This window comes from Vidua macroura, chromosome Z, assembly GCF_024509145.1.
Source record: "Vidua macroura isolate BioBank_ID:100142 chromosome Z, ASM2450914v1, whole genome shotgun sequence".
Taxonomy (NCBI): Eukaryota; Metazoa; Chordata; class Aves; order Passeriformes; family Viduidae; genus Vidua; species Vidua macroura.
The window spans coordinates 31,092,094-31,108,347 of NC_071611.1; the positions used below are offsets into that span (position 1 = coordinate 31,092,094).

The 16,254-nt window shown below is 44.2% G+C and overlaps 2 protein-coding genes across 3 annotated transcripts in view; one reads left to right on the forward strand and one right to left on the reverse strand.

Moving 5' to 3' along the window:
• The window catches only part of ZSWIM6 (zinc finger SWIM-type containing 6), a 109,226-nt gene extending 104,442 nt beyond the window's left edge, over positions 1-4,784 (reverse strand). Inside the window, exon 1 of one of the 2 annotated variants that reach the window (XM_054002794.1) lies at positions 4,132-4,784. In XM_054002794.1, coding sequence (XP_053858769.1) covers positions 4,132-4,642 — 511 coding nt within the window. In that variant the 5' untranslated portion in view covers positions 4,643-4,784. The remainder of the gene's footprint in view (positions 1-4,131) is intronic. The other variant, XM_054002793.1, reaches the window with a different exon arrangement.
• Positions 4,785-5,271: 487 nt separating this feature from the next.
• SMIM15 (small integral membrane protein 15) overlaps positions 5,272-16,254 on the forward strand; it is a 77,814-nt gene continuing 66,831 nt past the window's right edge. Inside the window, exon 1 of the mRNA XM_054002966.1 lies at positions 5,272-5,464. The gene's annotated coding sequence lies outside the window, so the exon portion shown is untranslated. The remainder of the gene's footprint in view (positions 5,465-16,254) is intronic.

Here is a 16,254-nt window from a genome sequence, read left to right on the forward strand (position 1 = left end):
CACAGAAAAAGAGAAATTACTTTTGTTTTACTTACTCTGCCACTTCAGAAAGTTTGTTTTTTTTTTCTTTTTTTTCAATAAAGATGGCTAGGAAGAACCAAAATTTACCTCAAATCATTGTCCACCAAAAGGATCTGAAATCTGTTGACTACAATACAGATTCCACCAGAATTACATGCAGCCACCAATTCAATCTCCTAAAGCCTTCTCTTGGTCCTGGTGAAAAAAAGGCTTCACCTGGTTTTGAAAGCAGAACCATCTCCAGTCTTTAACTCAAGAACAAATTAAAGAAACATCAGTGACCTTCAACTACTATTTAAGAAAGGAGAAATTTTACTTTGCTTTTCTCTAAGAAGCATTTTGGTTACATCTCCCAACCAGACAACCTGAGGGGCTTCCAAAACACAAGCCTGCAGCTCCAAGCTACTGATGCTCTTCAGCTGAACCTCCTTCCACAGAAAAGGCAGCTTTCTATCTTATAATATTAACATCATATTCTAGAGCTGTGGTGAGTGCCAGTCAATGAATTCTTTATATTTTCCTTTCCTAGGAGTCCCTTCCCTCCAACTCACTCCCTTGCCATTCATATCTAAAAGCATGACTTGCCACAGAGCTTTATGCTACCATGGAAAGAGCTCTAACTCCTTTTAAGAAAGGCCTGTATGAGCAAGCAGGTTCTATGCAACAAAGACAAACCTACTTCTAATGCGGCTGCAGCAGTGAAGCTGAGTTCTACAGCACTACAGCCACCGCAACCTCTGTCTTTCCCCAAGCAAGAGTCATACCAGCCGAGGCACAGGGGTTTATTTCTTCTCCTAGAATAGCTGCATTAAGGGCTCTCACCAGGTCAGCTGTGCTATTGAGGGATCACACCTCTTCCTAACCGTGACAGCCACAGCTGTGACGACAATACAGTACTGTGTACTAATTCAGGAGTAACCTCAGAAACCAAATATACACTTTGCCATCTAAAACTGTCTGCTTGCTTCTGGCATTTTCAAAATTTGGCCAAATGAAACAGTCAAGTTCTAATTTTCCTTCCAGATTGTTGTATTTACTCACAAAGTGCTTTCTTATTTAGACTTGATTTTTTTTCTAAAAATACTTGGTTTGAAATAAGTTAAACACATGCATGGTAAAAGAGTTGTTTTATGCAGTTGGGAAGGTTTGCTTTAGGAACCTGCATTCTCTGGCTCTTTTGAAATGAACTAAAAAAGAAAAACTTTCATGTCCAGTTAAGCATATCAAACAGATATAAATACATCAATAAGTTAGATGCAAATTGAATACCAAAGCCATCTTCGTTGGAAAAAGCCCTTTCAAAATTAAGCGATGCTAATTATTACGCTAGGACAGCATCAATACACTACAAAATAGGCTAGCAGACAACTTTACTGCCTGATTATCAAGAATGTTATTTGTGTGTATCTCTAATACATCATATTCATTTTACTTCAGATTTTCTTTACAACAAGATAACACACAAGAGATTAAGTTGGTAGGTATGAAGCAGTATTTTTAGCAAACCTTAGACACAAGGTTTGGGAAATCTTCCTGCTTAAGTTTATTTACCATGATATAACAGTCAGAATGTTTATTCAGGGCTAGACTGAAAAACGTAAAATGCAAAATTCAGAAGCAAATGGTGCCATTTAACTACCACTGAACTGAAATTTATAAGTCTCTCAAATCAAGTCCTGCATTCCCTGTTTATAGTAATACTTCAGGTTACAAGTAGGGCTGTTAGAACGGATATATAATAAAATGTATTTTGTCCAATAACTGCACTTTTCCATAGTTCAACAGTAAACATTTACAGAGTTTCCATTACTCGTACTGCAAAGAACATAAGTTCAGATTTATACAGTCACTAAACATGCACTTAAATAACCTTAATTCTAAGTTTTCATCAATGTTACATATTCTGCTGCATTATATGGAATCAATTCCATTCTCTGCCCAACATAACTCACTCTAGAGCGGAATTGCCTTTAGCAGTTGCACCTTTCTCCTTCACTAGGAATATCTTGTCAGCAAGACCTGGTCTTAATGACACAGCTACCTACCCAAAATACACAAGAATTTTCCTACAGCAGGATCTACCCAGGTCCTCCACAACTCCCTCACCAAAGGAGTTGTCAAAGAAGTTTTGTCAAAACAAAACTGACATCTTTCATATCATCAATTTCCACTACTATTTTTGCACAGAATTTCAAAGGAGGCTCACATAAGGTTTTGGAGGGGGGGGGGGAATACAACAAAGCAAATGTATTTTCAGCAGTTGGTACAGTATTTGTTTGAAATGCATTTAAGGGTTCCAGAAAAAGCAGTCAACACTTAAGTTGTATTCATGCATATTTTCTTTCTACATACTGACCCTTGCCAACATTTCTCAATGCCCTCCCCTTTGAAGACACACAAAAAGTTACTTTTTTTCTTTCACAACTACTCACTGGGGCCTATTCCACTGCTGAAAGCAAGCAAAGTCCTCGCTGGGTGTCTGCCTCCTAGAGAAGATTGCGTTTTTTTATTTATTGCCCCTTGGCTTTATTTTCACAGTGAATTCCTGGCTTAAATGCAATCAGCCAAGAAACCCTCCCTATGTGCACTCCTGTCACTCCTAATCGCTTGCAAACAGAATCAAGTGCAAGCAAAGGGGAAAAAAAAAAATCTCAGCACTGCCAACCAAACTAAAAAAGCCCTACTTCTGGTTTTGCCAGTCCTGAGGAACCACAGATGTACCTCAGACCCCTTGGAAAGAGAAAGTCAAAATATTAAATTTAAAAGAAAGTTAAATTTAAAAATTAAATTAAATTAAAAAAAAAAAAAAAAAAAAAAGGAAGAAAGTCCCCCTAAGCAGAAGAGAAGAACACTGAGCCTAAGAGCAGGGTCACATCTTCCCTTCGGAAAAAAAAAACCTGATGGCACATTTGCATGGTGCCCGCCAAGTCAAACCCGCAGCAGCACCGAGGTTTTGGGGAAGTGTGAAGGAGGGAATCCCGGCGCCCCACACACGCACAAACACACACACACCGAGCCGCCGCCGTCAACAAAAGGCGAGCAGCAGCCTCTTTTGTCTTCCCCTTTTAAGGGGAGGAGGAGGGGAAACGACAGAAAACAGAGGGGGGGAAGCAAAAAGGAAAAAAAAAAAAAAAAAAAAAAGGCAAATATACATGAAAATGAGAACAAAGTGGCCGGATCGCACAAAGAGCATCTCCACCGGCGGAGGGGACTATCTGCCGGGGGCGGCTCCTCTTTCATTCAAGGAATGGAAGGGAAGCTGCTCCCGGCAGACAGCCCCCAAAAGTGGGGGAATACCCACCTCTGCAGCCCTTTAAACACTGGCAGGGAGGAGTTAACCAAGGGAGCCCACAGCGGGTGAAGAACAGCGGCAGGCGGCTGGGCTGGGGGTGAGGAAGAGGAGGGGGGTATTGTTCCAGTAGGAGGAAAGCTTCGCTTTCCCCACCTTGTCACGAAGCCGCTCATCCTAAAGCATCCCCCCCAGCCATACCACCCCCAGCGGGGCGAATCGTGCCCCCTTCCCTCCGGCTCGTCGCCGCTGCCCTAGAAATGCCTTTGTTCGCGGACGCCCCCCCGCACTCCCGCTGCCGGGGTCTCGCACTGCTTTTATGTCTTTATTTTGGACGGCGGCGCATCCCGCCCTCCCTCCTTCCCCCGCCGGCCGCCCTTCTGCTGATTCATTTCCACCGGCGGTCCCTCTCGGGATTGGGGGGGGGGGGGGCGGCATCTCTTCGCTATTGTGGCTCGAGGAAAAGCGATGACCCGGATTGCCGGGGTGGACGCTGGTAGGGGGGCAGAGCCAAACGGGATTACACAGGCTGGATTACGGGGAGCGGTGCGGGGCTGCGAGTTAAAGGGACAGGAGGGAGCCGTGTCCGTGTCACGGAGGCAGGGAGCCACTGCGCGTCCCGAGCACGAGGGGGAGGAGACCGGCGGAGGAAGTTGCCCGTCCCACGGTACAGCCGGGGAGTGAAGGTTCGCACGGGCCGGGCCGCAGGGGGTGAGCTGCAGCGGAGAAAGAGGGACGGCAAGCGGGTGACACGCAGAGGGAGACCCGCGGCCCCGACCGGCGGCGGCCTGGCGCGGGAGCGGAACCAGCCGGTGACTCACCGACTTGCAGGACGTTATCGACGCAGCCGCCGTCGAGCAGAGCGATGCCCCTGCGGAAGGGCAGCCGGTTCTCGTCGGCGGCAGCGGCGGCGGCGTCCATGGCCCCGCCAGGCGCGGCGGCGCCCCCGGGACCGGCGGCGGGATCTTCGGCGCCGGTGTTGAACGAGGAGTACATACAGATCTCCCTCTCACTGCGGGGGAAGGACCAGTAGACGATCCTGCGCTGCACCGGCTCCGGGATCCGTTCGAACCGCTCCTCCACCCGCTGGAAGGGCCACTTCTCCGCCACCTTGCGAGCCGCAATGTCCAGCAGGGACTCGGGGCTCTGGGTCTTGCCGAGCGGCAGCAGCCCCAGGGCGGCGGCGGCAGCTGCGGAGGAGGGTCCGGCACAGAGCGCGCCCCCGCCGGGCCCGGAGCCGCCCGCCCGCTGCCCCGGCCTGCAGCCCGAGCCATAGCCGGGTCTGCAGCAGAGGCGCTTGGCGGGGTGGGGGAGCTGACCGCGCTCCGCCATGATCGCGCCGCTTCTAAGCCGACAGCGGAAGTGGCTGTACTCTATAAACGGCTCCAGGAAGGCAGCGAAGGCCCGCGAGCCCCCGGGGACACGCCCCCCTCTGCCCTTATGTGGCGAAGAGGGTGGGGCCTTGTGGCCTCGCCGGCTGCGGGGGGGCGGGGCCTTATGCAAATCGGCGTCACAACGTAAATAGAATGGCGGGGGGGAGGGGGAAGTGGGAAGGAGTTGCGCGCGCTCCCCTCCCTCCGCCCTCCCAACCTCTTCTCCCGTTGATGTCACGCGCGCAAGCCCGGGCGCGCCCTCGCGCGCGTGGTGGGAAAGGGAGGCGTGGCCGGCGGCGCCCCCTGCTCTGCCGCCATATAGGGAATGGAATGCGGAGGCGGGGCCGTCGCCGCGGCCTGAACTCGGTCACCTCTGCCGGGAAAGCCGGAGGGGCAGGGCGAGCCGAGCCGCGCCTCGCGGATAGGAAGTACGGTACCGGCTGCGGCCGTCCCGGGGGGAAGGAGCTGCACTCCTGCTTCAGAGGCGGACCGCAACGGGCGAAGCCCTTTCCGCCCGCCCCTAGAGCAGGAGCCCCGATGCGTGCATATAACAAGGTCTTGAGTTACATGAGTGAGGCGCGTGGTGTTGAGTTTTGTGGGGAGTTTTATTTTCCTTCTATTAGCGGTAGTACGGTAAAGGTCGTCATCCCGGTGCCAGCACCCGGTTGGCTCTGCAGATGTCAGGGCTTGGAAGCGCTGCGGGAGAGCCGAGACACGGGGCAGGGCGGCACGGACCCGCAGTGAGTCAATTGGAGGCAATGAAAGCACCGTGTTTGGCCAGGTGGGTCGTGAGGATGTCGTGACACAGCGGAGGGTCATGGTGTCTTCGGTGATCTTTAAAAACCGTGCCGTTCGGGTCCGTGCCGGCGCCTCAAATATATATATAGATATATAGATATATATATAGATATAGATAGATAGATAGATAGATAGATAGATAGATAGATAGATAGATAGATAGATAGATGTACATATGCTGAGGGTCCAGCGCGGAGCGCTGCTCCTGCCGCCGCTCCTGCAACACCGACTGCATGGAAATGCCGCCGGGGAGGGATCGAGCGAGCGCAGACCACAGCGCCGTCCTGCGCAGAGAGGCTGTGGGCTGCGTGTCATTGCTGAGCAACTTCGGTTGACTTCTGCTCCGCTAATTAAATTTTAAAATAAATATTTTTGGTATTTTGGAATTTCATCTCGGAAATGGGATTACGCTTTGATGTTTCATGGTAGAGCAGTCGCCATTTTTTATTAACCAAATTTAAAACCAATTTTTTTTTTATTAATTAAATGTTTCGGAACTATAGCTTGTAGGAGGGATTTTTTGGCGGCTTGCAGTTGAAAACAGCACTTACTCGCATGCCATGCCCTGCAGAAGCCGTAATTGGAGCGGCTTCTCTCCGGTAGGCTGGTTTTCCCAGACAGACTACATTTTCCATGATGCAGCGCAAGCCGGCACCGGCGAGGAGGCGGTTCCGTCAGGGAATGCGGCGGAGGAATGTCAAGCGTGCCAGGCATAAAATCTAAGAGGTGCAAACAACATCGCCTTGGCTCGAAACTTTGTCGTCTCCTTTTTGTTTGCACCAACCCCCCTCTTCGACCTCCGACTGGAACAGGAGCTTATTTTGTCGTCAAGCGATTGAAAAGCTTTGCAGAAACTGCATTTTCCATTATAAGTGGGTGGGAAATTGAATGAAACTTATCAGACTCGCTGACTGATTTTTAATGAAAGATTGGCAGAAACCTGAGATGGTTTAGAATTTGCACATATTGGGGAAGGGGGGAGAGTGTATGCTTTTAAACTTCTAAACAGTAACAGTACTTGGAATACTCTACTTCACGGGTAGAGAATTTTTTTACATCTAGGTATAGACCTGTGCTTTTGGTGGAGGGAAGGGTTAGAGTTGGTTTTTTGCTTGTACGTTTGTTCGTTTTTCTGGTTTTGGGTTTTTTTTTTTTTTTTCTCCTGCTGCCATTGCTGATACTAAGAAAATGATGGACGCTTTTTAACCAAGTAGCTTAAACTGCAGAATAATTTTCTGCACAGTTTGGTTGGTTTTTTTTGTTTGTTTGTTTTGGGTTTTTGTTTTTTTTTTTTTTTTTCTTGTGGTTTTTTTTTTGTTTTGTTTTGTTTTGGGTTAGGTTTTTGGTTTTTTTTTTGGTGGGGGTTTATACTATAAGTTTGGAGTTTCTTCCTTTGGGATCATGAAACCTACCTTCTGTGTAAGAAATGAGTTTAAACTGATGCTTGTGTTTCTGGCTATGGACTTCACAAAATAGTTACTCTTGAGAAGCCAGTTTCATAAATTCATAGGTAGCTTGCTGGAATATTAGCTGTCTTAAAATGAGAATTTTAGGCATGTTCTATAAATGTTCCGCTGGATTTATAAACTTAACTCCAACAGAATTTTGGAAGTGTTAAGGAGCCTGAATGCTGCAGACCAGGGATGAGCTTGTAGTACTTTATTTTACTATTAATATGGTTTTCATCTCAGCATTTCAGAGAGCAGAGATACTAAATATGTAGACAGTAGGAAAAAGGAAAAAAAAAAAGAACTTCATGATTGCATGTGTGTGAGAGGAGAGGAAAATTATTTTTCACTCCATCACTTATTCATGAGTAATGATTATTCACATGTCAAAACAATTTTTCTTCTCTGTTCTAGCACTATTTCTGTTTTAAATAAGCATCTAGCAAGTCAGTAAAAATACTCTTCCAAATTGGGTAATGGCTGTTCTTTACCAGGTCTTAGCCACCTGCTGCAATAAAAATAACACTAATGCCACTGGAAGAATTCTTCATGTCATAGTCAAGAAACTTTACAATAAAAACCAAGAAGAGTGGGAAGAGTGACAATGAACAACAAATCATCCATAATAAGCAGATTAACCTGTGTGTCAGTTCTCAACTTAGTCTTTCTTTTTTCTTCACAGATCTGGGCAGAAATTTTTTAATTCAGTAAAGAAATCCCAGAGAAAAGCAGGTGGAAGAATTCCTAGATCCACCTCTTTAATCTGTCTGCCTCTCATTAGGAGTAGCTACTTCCCATTGAGTCTGTATATAATAACAGACACACAGAATACTGGTGAATCTTTTTAGTTTCTGGGCTACGGAGCAGACAAGGAAGGAAGAGGTGTCTTTACTCTTGTCATGCCGCCACAGGCACCAAATGTGCTCCACTTTAGGCTCCAGCTGCACTGGTGCAGCACTTGAACAACTTGCAAATTTTCATCTGAGGCTGAATATTTGTCCTGCAAGGTTTGCCCCGAGTTCCCTCCACTTTCTGAAACCAAGTAGGAAGATGTGTTAACTCCAGAGAAGAAATTAAGAAGTGTTAAAACCATATCTAAGATATTTTAATTGCTAGTTAGTTTTTCTTTCAGTGGATGTTCTCAAGTGAAGACCTTACTGAGCTGAGCATTTCTTGCCTCTGTTTCCATGTCACCATTTTGGGAAGTTTCTATTCCAGAGCTACACAGAGAGGAAGGAATGGCTGCAAAACAGCAAGCTTAACTTGGCTAACTTCCTGCATGTAATAAAAGGCTATTCTGTGAGCTGCTTGGAAAAACCTCTTGGCAACTATGCAGTGAAATTCCTTCCTAATAATCTTTTCAGAGTATTAGGCCAGTTGTATTCAGTTTTGCTCATTACAGTAAAGTATAAAAGGCTTGAGCATTCCACCAGTTGTTCTGATCTAAAAGGAAGGTCACATACAGCTGCACAGTTGTCTTTGTATGAAACACACCAAAGTCTAAATGTTTAAAAACAATGGCAGGCGACATAATGCTGGTCAACATAAGTCATCCCAGTGGTTAAATCTTATCAGGAAAGATGAGACTTGGCATTCCTGCATTGAAGCTGAACAAGGGTCTGGATTCATGCACTGCATAAAATATTTCTAAACTCTCAGAGGGTAGGGGGACAAAGAGAAGGAGACTTGGGAATGGAGGCTGAAGGGTTCTTGGAGCTAAAGCTATAAGGAAAAAAAAAGCAAGAAAAATTGAGGAGACAGAACTAAAATAATTAAAACAAAAAGAATGACAGGCCTACTGAAACAACGGGATTTGCAATACTAAACCAAATCTTTTAACCTGTTTCTGTGTGCCTTTTTATATAACAAGGAGTTTCATTTCTTGGAGGAAGGTTATAGGTTTTACGAATAACAAATGTATTCTAACATTGTGTGAAAGCTTGAAAAACACTGCTGTATGTAAAGATAGTGAATATCACTGTACTTTGCAGTGTAGTGAAACTGAGAATTCAGGAAAAGTAGACAGAAGTGATGAGAGTTGATGAAATTACTATCTTAAGATTGGCTAGTGAAGAAAATAGTGTAGTTGGTCACTTTCCTCAGTTTTACAGTTTTACTGTTTCATAAAACAGTTTCTTTCATTATGTTCAGAAGCTATTTTTAATTTAAGGCCTTAAAAAAACTTTTGCCTTTTGCTAGCCTTTTAAATCAAATACTTTAGGATAAATATTGCCAGCTCTTTAGCATCTCTCTGTTGAAGTGGAAATAAACTGGCAGCACCAAACGAGCCCTTTCAAAGAGCAGCTTTTTATTTTGATTAAATTCCATGTTGATTCTAAAACTGGAGTCAGAGACTAACTAGAATCTAAAAGCATTTAGGAAAATTTACTTAAAATACTAAGCATACTTTGCCAGTTTTCTAGAATAGTCAAAAGAAACAAACATCTAAAATTGGGCTAAATCCCCTTGACATTAATTTCAGTGTCCACTGCATTTCTGTGGCTCGATACTTGATGTATGAAGTAATTCTCAGATGGACTGAAGGGGAAGGCATTGTTTGTGCCATAGTCCCAGAGCTGTGTGAATTAATGCTGCTCTGTATTTCCTCAAGGACTGAGCATATTCAGTTTACATTTATTGAGAATAGATCTGGGGAACAAATTATTTCTTCCTTATAAGGAGCCTTGTGTTGAGATATCTGTTGAGACAGTTCAGCTCACTACTAAGTCACTAGGGATAAAAGCATCACTGTTTACAAGCAAAATGACAATGTGCAAGAAACTTTGTAAAATTAAATGTGTTGCAGTCATTTAGATGGTTCAGAATATTGAGATCTTGGAAGACTAGAGGAATAAGAGTGTCTCACCTTTCTTCCGACTTAGTATTTGCATAAAGTCAAAAGGAGAAAGTCTTGTCTCAGAGGGAACTGTAGATTTAGTGTCTCTCTGGGTTTGTTGTGACCTTATTTAGATCTATGTTGCAAAATTTATGAATACTCAAAGTAAAAACAGTATATTATCCTCACAAGTCTTTGTAATTGTTATTTTTAAAGTATTATCTTTTCCTAATATCAAAATAAAAGAATTTTATGAAAATATTGGATATTAAAACATTTTTCTTCATTCTCTATTTTTAGTGCAAATACATACACTTAATTGTGATTAAGTGATTAAAAAAAAAAAAGTTCCTCAAAACTTCAACTTCTGGTCAGATATTCTTCACCAAAAATGAGATAGTCTGGTCTAGAAGTTATCAGGTGCAAAATGCCATTGCTTGGTCTACCAGCATGTGTAGGAATACACATATACAGAAAGTGAAATGGGCCAGTGGTTTAAAAGGGAACATTAGGGCACTGCCTTCTTGTGGATAAGCATCCTACATGAACAACTCCCCCTTTTTATCTTCTTGGGCTTTCTCCCTTTTAACTGCGCTTTAGACTTCCTTGCATTGGACCAAGTAACTACTTTGCAGTATCACGCCCAGTAATTCTTGGGCAGAAATTCTTCATGAAGGACATGAAAACCTCGACATGATATTGTCTCAAAGACATTGCTTACCTAGATTTTAACCTATAGCAAAGAAAGAGAAATTACATAAACTAAAATTTTCAGAAGAGCTTTTCCACATGCTAAGTACTGGTAGAATGATTTTTAAAATGGCTTTAAATAAAAAAAAGAAAAACACTAAACAAGTCAAAACCCTTCCTTCTCCCATTTCAAGGATCACAGAATCATTTAGTTTGGAAAAGATTTCCAAGGTCATCAAGTCCACCATTTTGAATGATCGCCACCTTGTCAGCTAGACCATAGCACAAAGTGCCAGGTCCAGTAATTCCTTGAACACTTCCATGGATGTTGATTCCACCACTTTCCTGAGCAGTCCATCTCAATGTTTGACAGCCTCTTAAGTATTGAGATTTGCCGTCGTGTCCACTCGGATACCGCTCGAGTGGCCCGGCCAGGCGACACAACGACGGCAGAAGGCACTCCCTTTGGGTTCCCTGAAGGGTTTACAAGGAGTGCCTCTGGAGGAGCGACTGGACGGCAAAACCACTGAGGAATGAGGCTGACTCTCCTCGGGGGCAAACGTCAGGTTTTATTGATAACTCCTGGAGCTCCAACTACACCCAACTCAAGCTGACCGATGAGAGCCCCCAGAGGGCCTCTGCAGCGACTTATAAAGGGAGGAGTGGAAGGGGAGAACAGCCAATGGGGTTAAACTGGGGAGTGACTTTCAGGGAAACAGACAGGGATGACAACCTATTAGGGGAAGGTAGGGGAGGGGTCCCTGGTCCTGATCCAATCACTCGACGCCCCTGATGGAAGTTTCCAGGTGGTGGGAATGGGCTGCCGAGTGATGGACAGGGCACCAGGGAGGGGGACAAGGGAATGACTCAGCAGTTCTGCTGAGTCAAGGGGTAGTCTAAGGGGAGAGTGACAAGGAAGGAACCAAAGGGATATGAGGGAGCAACAGGGGCAAACCATCTTAAAACACGGGTAATAACAATAGTAAAAGCAAGTACAATACAACAGAGATTCTTTCTAATGTCCAACCTAAACCTCCCCTGGTACAGCTTGAGACTCTGTGCTCTTTTCCTTGTCACTGGTTGACTGGGAGAACAGCCTGACTCCACCTGGCTGCAGTCTCCTTTCAGGCAGGTGTAGGGAGTGATAAGGCCACCCCCGAGCCTCCTTTTCCCCCCAGCTACCTCAGCCACTCAGGACTTGTGCTCTAGATCCGTCCTCAGCTCTGTTCTCTGGACCTGCTCCAGCACCTCAGTGTGCTTCCATTCAGGCCCAGGATTTGAGGTGGAGCCCCACCAGTGCTGAGTACCAGTGCTGACAATCCCTGCCCTGCTCCTGCTGGCTACAACCATTGCTGATCCAGGCCAGGCTGCCATTGGCCTTCTTGGCCACCTGGGCACACCCTGGCTCATGTTCAGCTGCTGTCAATCAGCACCCCCAGGTCCTTTTCAATTGGGCACTTTCCAGCCACTCTCTCCCAGCCTGGGGCATTGTCTTGGGGTTTGTTTTGACCCAAGAGGAGGACCCAGCACTGGCCTGGGTCCTGGCCTTTTTGAACCTCCCACCACTGGCCTCAGCCCCTGATCCAGCTTGTACAGATCCCTGTGCAAAGCCATCCTACTCTCCAGCAGATCAGTACTTATGTACAACTTGTTACCTGTGAATATGCAGAGAATACATTCAACTCCCTCAACCAGATCATCAAAAAAGATATTAAACAGAAGAACTGGCCCCATTACTGCACCATTCCCCACCACTCTGGGCCTGGCCAATCCAGTACCTGTCCACCTCCATGGGCTGCCAGCTTTTCCAGGAGAATGCTGTGGGAGACAGAACGAAAGGCTTTGTTGAAGTCCAAGTAGGCTACATCCACAGCCTTTCCCTCATCCACTGGGCAGGTCAGCTGGTCGTAAATGGAGATCAGTTTGGTCAGGTGGGACCTGCCTTTCCTAAACCTATTCTGAGTGGGCCTCACCCTTGGTTATTCTGGGTGTGCCATGTGATAATATCTAAGATGATCTGTTCCATAGTCTTGCAGGGTGCTGAGGTCAGGCTGACAGGCTGTAGTTGGCTAGATCCTGAGCCCTTCTTGTGGATGGACATCACACTGGCCAATTTCCAGTCATCTCTGACATCCCCAGACCTCCCTGATTAGCCAGAACTGACTAAGAAGTCTGAGACCAGATTAATGTGTGATGACAAGAGAGCCAAACATACAAGGGGACAGCTTAAATATGCCAAAATCTGTAGCTCCTGCTTGCGTGCTATAGAGATGGGGTGCCTTTCAGTAGGATCCATGCTGTGCTGGTGTACCCTTGTCTTCAAGGCAGTCCTAGGAAGAGGAAAGTATAGCTAACTAGACAGCAGTTTCTTTGGGTGCCAATTTTCTGTGAACTTCTCAGCTTTCATCAGTTATAACTGAGGACCTCAGAAAGTACGGAGGCAAAGAAAAGGCTGAGATGGCTAAGCAACACTATAATGGTTCCCGTTGTAACGACTGTCATTCTTTTAAAAAGCTCAGGTACAATATCTGCTTCCTCTTACTTGTTTCCCTAGTGATTGCATTTAGCAAGGTGGGAAAATGAGCTGGTCTATATTTTTTTTCCTAATGATCTCTGTTTAAAATTTGGTTCCAATTGATACTTAAATTCATAGTTTACAGGTATTTGAACAATATTGCAAACCTGTCTCTAGCTTTGCTGGGACTGAAACACCCAATCAAGATTTACAGACAACTCTTTTCTTGGGTTGTATCAGAGACAAACTTAAAAGGTAGTGCTTTAAGTACAAGGGCTTCTGTATAGCTAAGACACCCTTTGAAATTAAGAGACCAAGGTTTTTCTGTCTGACAAAAGAATTGCACTGTGCTGTCTTGTCATTTATTTGGTCAAAAAGGACTGTATGCTGAGGAATAGTTAATAAAGATCAAATCAAGGGTATAACATTTTAAAAGGGTTGTTTTCCCAATTTTCTTTTCCCCAACCCAGATTGTATCTTACATCTGTAAAACCTGGTTTTACAGATATAAAGTTTTGCCCCAAAACTTTAGAAAGTATTTGAAATTTTGTAGCCCAAGTGCTAATTAGAGTACTTAGATCTATCCCTGCAACACTGACTGGAGCTGTGGAATATTGCATCTGTTTAGAGCAGTCAACTTTCAAGGTTAAACACAGCTTACTAACATATATCTTGAGTGACATTGATATACTTTCACTTGTATTTTGTATCCCAGCTGAAAGTATTATCATTATCAGGTTGTCTGTTTCTATCCCTTCTTTTTCTTTCCCTTCTTTCTTGACTGTACTTTGCTGTTGCCAGTCCATTGTACACTCTCTCCCTATTAAAGAGACAAAATGGGTAAATTTTCCAACCACTTTGCCTTTCCTTCTTCCTATTCTTCCTGTCCTGCAGTCTTGGAAATGTCAAGCTAAGCCTTGTAATCAAATTCAGAGATAGAGATAAGCTATGCTTAGAGCCTGCAGTAAAATTTTGTCAGAGAAACCAGTACTTCTTTTTACTTCACTACCTTCAAAGGCTTCACTGGAATCCCTTTCTTAGAGCAGGATTAGGTTTTTTTCTACTGGTCTGTGACTAAACAACATTTAACTTTTGAAATTGCTCTGAATTAAAACACGTAACTTTTGAAGTTGCTTTGGATAGAAAGGGATAACTTTTTATTTCTTTTTTTTCCTTTTCTTTCTTTTCTTTTTCTTTTCTTTTTTCTTCTTTTCTTTTCTTTCTTTTCTTTTCTTTCTTTTCTTTTTCTTTCTTTTCTTTCTTTTTCTTTTCCTTTTCTTTTCTTTTCTTTTCTTTTCTTTTCTTTTCTTTTTTCTTTCTTTCCTTCTCCTTTCCTTTCCTTTCTTTTCCTTTCCTTACCTTTCCTTTCCTCCTTTCCTTTCTTTCCTTTCCTTTCCTTTCCTTTCCTTTCCTTTCCTTTCCTTTCCTTCCTTTCCTTTCCTTTCCTTTTCTTTCCTTTCCTTTCCTTTCCTTTCCTTTCCTTTCCTTTTCCTTTCCTTTCCTTTCCTTTCCTTTCCTTTCCTTTCCTTTCCTTTCCTTTCCTTTCCTTTCCTTTCCTTTCCTTTTCCTTTCCTTTCCTTTTCCTTTCCTTTCTTTCCTTTCCTTTCCTTTCCTTTCCTTTCCTTTCCTTCCTTTCCTTTCCTTTCCCTTTCCTTTCCTTCTTTCCTTCCTTTCCTTTCCTTTCCTTTCCTTTCCTTTCCTTTCCTTTCCTTTCCTTTCTTTCCTTTCCCTTTCCTTTCCTTTCCTTTCCTTTCCTTTCCTTTCCTTTCCTTTCCTTTCCTTTCCTTTCCTTTCCTTCCTTTCCTTTTCTTTTCTTTTCTTTTCTTTTCTTTTTCTTTTCTTTTCTTTTCTTCTCCAGGGATTAAGATGAGCTGATAGATTCACCTCTGCTGCACTTCAACACTTGGAATACTAGTGGCACAACGGGGTCTTACACTTTTGGAAACTTAGTGTTTCGAGCCTCTTCCAGGGGAGTATTAGGAGTTCCAAGAATTTGGCGAGTTTACCACTGAAAAGGAAAGGATCCCTTGGTAATTAATATGTCCCCATGCTTCTTTGCTTTAATAAATTATGCAGGACTCATGGGACAGATGCCTTATTGCTAGACACTGTCCTCTGCTGGGCTGTGTTGGGGTTCTTCAGGGGGAATAAATGCAGGCACCGTGTGTGGTGTGGTTCAAGCACATACTGAATCAGTGTCGGCAAGCTTAGGTAGATGTCTCCATCAGTCATCCTGCAGATGTTATGATCCATGAGCAGGAGGGGTAGAAATCTCTTCTAGTGTTTCATGTAAAATGTATTTTCTCGTGGTTCCAAAAATGGAGCCTCTAGCAAAGACCTGGGCAAAGCCTCTGAATTCCTCCAGTCGTAGTAAAGGTCCAGTTGTCGCATTAGTGTTCCAGCCTAGGACAGAAGACTATCTCTAGGAAGAATATTCTCCTAACTCAGAATTGCTTCCAGTCAGTAATTTTAGTATGTGATTCTGAGAGCTTTGCTACAGACAGCACCAGAATAATTTTGTTCTTGTGATTTCAGTGGTTCTGAGAAGCAACAGCAGCACAGCCTGAGCATGGTTTCATGTTCGGGACGACAGTCCAGGCACCAAAGCTAATGATGTGCACACTTGGATGACCAGGTTTGCATGCTGCTCTGATTTTTAATTTATCTCTGCAAGCATAAAGTCTTTGATTCTTTTAAAACAAAATTTTGCTTGCTGCAGATGAATGGCTGCTTTTGAAGATCACTAGAAAAGCTAGAGGTCTTTTCAAAGAAAACAAGAAAGATATGAGGGGTGGAATAACTGAAGAAGAGAAGCAAGATTTGAGGAATAAATGTAAAAACACAAATCCTTGCCAGCTCCACCCTCTAAATGGTATTTACCATCAGGGAAATTGTATTCACCCTGGACTGGTTGTAGGATCAGGAAAATCCTCCATAAATAGCTCTGAGCCTTCAAAGCTGCAGTTTTCCAATAATTGATACTGTGGTGACAACTTTCACCTGCTACTCATGAGTTGCAGTCACCACATCTGCTAAGGGGAGAAGGCAACTTCTCCCTTTGCTTGGAATGTATTGTCTTGTCTGCAGTGGTGGTCCTAGGAGTGAAAAATTGCTACTAGGTTTGAGCACTCTTAGAAGGTATGGTGTCCCCTATACTATTTGGAAATGAACCTGCAGTCTCTGCTTACTCAGAGTTAAGAAGTGTAAATGAAGAGCAACCACTTTAAGAGTACCTGGGGATTAGTCTAAGTTGCATTATTGCCTGTGAATGAGGGTTTATCCAT